General features: G+C 46.8%; 1 protein-coding gene across 1 annotated transcript in view; it reads left to right on the top strand.

Annotated features, from left to right (window-relative positions):
* Positions 1-415: 415 nt before the first annotated feature.
* LOC129864752 (uncharacterized) overlaps positions 416-6,000 on the top strand; it is a gene marked incomplete at its 3' end in the record, with an annotated part of 59,347 nt that continues 53,762 nt past the window's right edge. The window contains exons 1-2 of the mRNA XM_055937046.1: positions 416-1,399; positions 1,619-1,753. Of these exons, the coding sequence (XP_055793021.1) occupies positions 416-1,399; positions 1,619-1,753 (1,119 nt within the window). The remainder of the gene's footprint in view (positions 1,400-1,618; positions 1,754-6,000) is intronic.

Here is a 6,000-nt window from a genome sequence, read left to right as displayed (position 1 = left end):
GATGGAGAAGCCCTTACACTTCACAGGATGGTGCAGGCCTCCGACAGATGGAGAAGCCCCTACACTTCACAGGATGGTGCAGGCCTCCGACAGATGGAGAAGCCCTTACACTTCACAGGATGGTGCAGGCCTCCGACAGATGGAGAAGCCCCTACACTTCACAGGATGGTGCAGGCCTCCGACAGATGGAGAAGCCCCTACACTTCACAGGATGGTGCAGGCCTCCGACAGATGGAGAAGCCCCTACACTTCACAGGATGGTGCAGGCCTCCGACAGATGGAGAAGCCCCTACACTTCACAGGATGGTGCAGGCCTCCGACAGATGGAGAAGCCCCTACACTTCACAGGATGGTGCAGGCCTCCGACAGATGGAGAAGCCCCTAACCTTCACAGGATGGTGCAGGCCTCCGACAGATGGAGAAGCCCCTACACTTCACAGGATGGTGCAGGCCTCCGACAGATGGAGAAGCCACTACACTTCACAGGATGGTGAACGCCTCCGACAGATGGAGAAGCCCCTACACTTCACAGGATGGTGCAGGCCTCCGACAGATGGAGAAGCCCCTAACCTTCACAGGATGGTGCAGGCCTCCGACAGATGGAGAAGCCCCTACACTTCACAGGATGGTGCAGGCCTCCGACAGATGGAGAAGCCCCTACACTTCACAGGATGGTGCAGGCCTCCGACAGATGGAGAAGCTCCTACACTTCACAGGATGGTGCAGACCTCCGACAGATGGAGAAGCCCCTACGCTTCACAGGATGGTGCAGGCCTCCGACAGATGGAGAAGCTCCTACACTTCACAAGATGGTGCAGGCCTCCGACAGATGGAGAAGCCCCTACACTTCACAGGATGGTGCAGGCCTCCGACAGATGGAGAAGCCCCTACACTTCACAGGATGGTGCAGGCCTCCGACAGATGGAGAAGCCCCTACACTTCACAGGATGGTGCAGGCCTCCGACAGATGGAGAAGCCCTTACACTTCACAGGATGGTGCAGGCCTCCGACAGATGGAGAAGCCCCTACACTTCACAGGATGGTGAAGGCCTCCGACAGATGGAGAAGCCCCTACACTTCACAGGATGGTGAAGGCCTCCGACAGATGGAGAAGCCCCTACACTTCACAGGATGGTGCAGGCCTCCGACAGATGGAGAAGCCCCTACACTTCACAGGATGGTGCAGGCCTCCGACAGATGGAGAAGCCCCTACGCTTCACAGGATGGTGCAGGCCTCCGACAGATGGAGACGCCCCTACACTTCACAGGATGGTGCAGGCCTCCGACAGATGGAGAAGCCCCTACACTTCACAGGATGGTGCAGGCCTCCGACAGAGCCTGCAAAGCCCCGCTCGATCCAGAGCTGGGACAGAAGGTAGCTGACGTCAACTTGGAAATCGTAGGGGAGGAGTAGGCACAGCGGCCGCGGACACAGGTACGCCCAGCGACAAAGGTGCAGGAAGATCAGGCTCCAGGGCGGCCAAACTAATTGTTGTTTGTTTCCGCTCCGGGCCTCTCGTTGGGAGTGTAGACTCTCTTAGGCTTCCACACCTCGTGACATGCGACCGTCGTTGATTGTCATGCTTCTCTTGCTGTGATCCTTCGACTCCGCTATCAGACGGGGGAGGAGAGGCTGGAGGGGCAGGAGATGGCACCCCTGAGGAATAAACTCCGGGCAACACCAGCCAGTCGGATAACGACAAACGACAAGACGGAGATGCATCCAACATACGTGAATGCCGACCAGCCACCGGTTTAGAAAAGGTCAACATTCCAAGCGACCTCAAGCCTATAATCCTCGGCAAGCAAACAATTACCGCTTTGGAACTCTGCGTGATCAGTTTGTCCTGAAACAAAGCGTAGTAGATACAACTCCTGCCACATTGTAACTCTGAGTAATCCAGTTTGTCCTGGGTGTGTTCTAGAGGTCTGTGTTTTCTAGAGGACAAACAGAGACAGGACACTATAATACAGGGAGAAACAGAGACAGGACACTATAATACAGGGAGAAACAGAGGCAGGACACTATAATACAGGGAGAAACAGAGACAGGACACTATAATACAGGGAGAAACAGAGACAGGACACTATAATACAGGGAGAAACAGAGACAGGACACTATAATACAGGGACAAACAGAGACAGGACACTACAATACAGGGAGAAACAGAGACAGGACACTATAATACAGGGAGAAACAGAGACAGGACACTACAATACAGGGACAAACAGAGACAGGACACTATAATACAGGGAGAAACAGAGACAGGACACTATAATACAGGGAGAAACAGGGACAGGACACTATAATACAGGGAGAAACAGAGACAGGACACTATAATACAGGGAGAAACAGAGACAGGACACTATAATACAGGGGGAAACAGAGACAGGACACTATAATACAGGGAGAAACAGAGACAGGACACTATAATACAGGGAGAAACAGAGACAGGACACTATAATACAGGGAGAAACAGAGACAGGACACTATAATACAGGGAGAAACAGAGACAGGACACTATAATACAGGGAGAAACAGAGACAGGACACTATAATACAGGGAGAAACAGAGACAGGACACTATAATACAGGGAGAAACAGAGACAGGACACTATAATACAGGGAGAAACAGAGACAGGACACTATAATACAGGGGGAAACAGACAGGACACTATAATACAGGGAGAAACAGAGACAGGACACTATAATACAGGGAGAAACAGAGACAGGACACTATAATACAGGGAGAAACAGAGACAGGACACTATAATACAGGGAGAAACAGAGACAGGACACTATAATACAGGGAGAAACAGAGACAGGAAACTATAATACAGGGAGAAACAGAGACAGGACACTATAATACAGGGAGAAACAGAGAAAGGACACTATAATACAGGGAGAAACAGAGACAGGACACTGTAATACAGGGAGAAACAGAGACAGGACACTACAATACAGGGGGAAACAGAGACAGGACACTATAATACAGGGAGAAACAGAGACAGGACACTATAATACAGGGAGAAACAGAGACAGGACACTATAATACAGGGAGAAACAGAGACAGGACACTATAATACAGGGAGAAACAGAGACAGGACACTATAATACAGGGAGAAACAGAGACAGGACACGATAATACAGGGAGAAACAGAGACAGGACACTATAATACAGGGAGAAACAGAGACAGGACACTATAATACAGGGAGAAACAGAGACAGGACACTATAATACAGGGAGAAACAGAGACAGGACACTATAATACAGGGAGAAACAGAGACAGGACACTATAATACAGGGAGAAACAGAGACAGGACACTATAATACAGGGAGAAACAGAGACAGGACACTATAATACAGGGAGAAACAGAGACAGGACACTATAATACAGGGAGAAACAGAGACAGGACACTATAATACAGGGAGAAACAGAGACAGGACACTATAATACAGGGAGAAACAGAGACAGGACACTATAATACAGGGAGAAACAGAGACAGGACACTATAATACAGGGAGAAACAGAGACAGGACACTATAATACAGGGGAGAAACAGAGACAGGACACTATAATACAGGGAGAAACAGAGACAGGACACTATAATACAGGGAGAAACAGAGACAGGACACTATAATACAGGGAGAAACAGAGACAGGACACTATAATACAGGGAGAAACAGAGACAGGACACTATAATACAGGGAGAAACAGAGACAGGACACTATAATACAGGGAGAAACAGAGACAGGACACTATAATACAGGGAGAAACAGAGACAGGACACTATAATACAGGGAGAAACAGAGACAGGACACTATAATACAGGGAGAAACAGAGACAGGACACTATAATACAGGGAGAAACAGAGACAGGACACTATAATACAGGGAGAAACAGAGACAGGACACTATAATACAGGGAGAAACAGAGACAGGACACTATAATACAGGGAGAAACAGAGACAGGACACTATAATACAGGGAGAAACAGAGACAGGACACTATAATACAGGGAGAAACAGAGACAGGACACTATAATACAGGGAGAAACAGAGACAGGACACTATAATACAGGGAGAAACAGAGACAGGACACTATAATACAGGGAGAAACAGAGACAGGACACTATAATACAGGGAGAAACAGAGACAGGACACTATAATACAGGGAGAAACAGAGACAGGACACTATAATACAGGGAGAAACAGAGACAGGACACTATAATACAGGGAGAAACAGAGACAGGACACTATAATACAGGGAGAAACAGAGACAGGACACTATAATACAGGGAGAAACAGAGACAGGACACTATAATACAGGGAGAAACAGAGACAGGACACTATAATACAGGGAGAAACAGAGACAGGACACTATAATACAGGGAGAAACAGAGACAGGACACTATAATACAGGGAGAAACAGAGACAGGACACTATAATACAGGGAGAAACAGAGACAGGACACTATAATACAGGGAGAAACAGAGACAGGACACTATAATACAGGGAGAAACAGAGACAGGACACTATAATACAGGGAGAAACAGAGACAGGACACTATAATACAGGGAGAAACAGAGACAGGACACTATAATACAGGGAGAAACAGAGACAGGACACTATAATACAGGGAGAAACAGAGACAGGACACTATAATACAGGGAGAAACAGAGACAGGACACTATAATACAGGGAGAAACAGAGACAGGACACTATAATACAGGGAGAAACAGAGACAGGACACTATAATACAGGGAGAAACAGAGACAGGACACTATAATACAGGGAGAAACAGAGACAGGACACTATAATACAGGGAGAAACAGAGACAGGACACTATAATACAGGGAGAAACAGAGACAGGACACTATAATACAGGGAGAAACAGAGACAGGACACTATAATACAGGGAGAAACAGAGACAGGACACTATAATACAGGGAGAAACAGAGACAGGACACTATAATACAGGGAGAAACAGAGACAGGACACTATAATACAGGGAGAAACAGAGACAGGACACTATAATACAGGGAGAAACAGAGACAGGACACTATAATACAGGGAGAAACAGAGACAGGACACTATAATACAGGGAGAAACAGAGACAGGACACTATAATACAGGGAGAAACAGAGACAGGACACTATAATACAGGGAGAAACAGAGACAGGACACTATAATACAGGGAGAAACAGAGACAGGACACTATAATACAGGGAGAAACAGAGACAGGACACTATAATACAGGGAGAAACAGAGACAGGACACTATAATACAGGGAGAAACAGAGACAGGACACTATAATACAGGGAGAAACAGAGACAGGACACTATAATACAGGGAGAAACAGAGACAGGACACTATAATACAGGGAGAAACAGAGACAGGACACTATAATACAGGGAGAAACAGAGACAGGACACTATAATACAGGGAGAAACAGAGACAGGACACTATAATACAGGGAGAAACAGAGACAGGACACTATAATACAGGGAGAAACAGAGACAGGACACTATAATACAGGGAGAAACAGAGACAGGACACTATAATACAGGGAGAAACAGAGACAGGACACTATAATACAGGGAGAAACAGAGACAGGACACTATAATACAGGGAGAAACAGAGACAGGACACTATAATACAGGGAGAAACAGAGACAGGACACTATAATACAGGGAGAAACAGAGACAGGACACTATAATACAGGGAGAAACAGAGACAGGACACTATAATACAGGGAGAAACAGAGACAGGACACTATAATACAGGGAGAAACAGAGACAGGACACTATAATACAGGGAGAAACAGAGACAGGACACTATAATACAGGGAGAAACAGAGACAGGACACTATAATACAGGGAGAAACAGAGACAGGACACTATAATACAGGGAGAAACAGAGACAGGACACTATAATACAGGGAGAAACAGAGACAGGACACTATAATACAGGGAGAAACAGAGACAGGACACTATAATA

Source organism: Salvelinus fontinalis, chromosome 11 (genome assembly GCF_029448725.1).
Source record: "Salvelinus fontinalis isolate EN_2023a chromosome 11, ASM2944872v1, whole genome shotgun sequence".
Taxonomy (NCBI): Eukaryota; Metazoa; Chordata; class Actinopteri; order Salmoniformes; family Salmonidae; genus Salvelinus; species Salvelinus fontinalis.
Note: the sequence above shows the minus strand (reverse complement) of the source record. Positions and strands in the feature narration are given on the sequence as shown.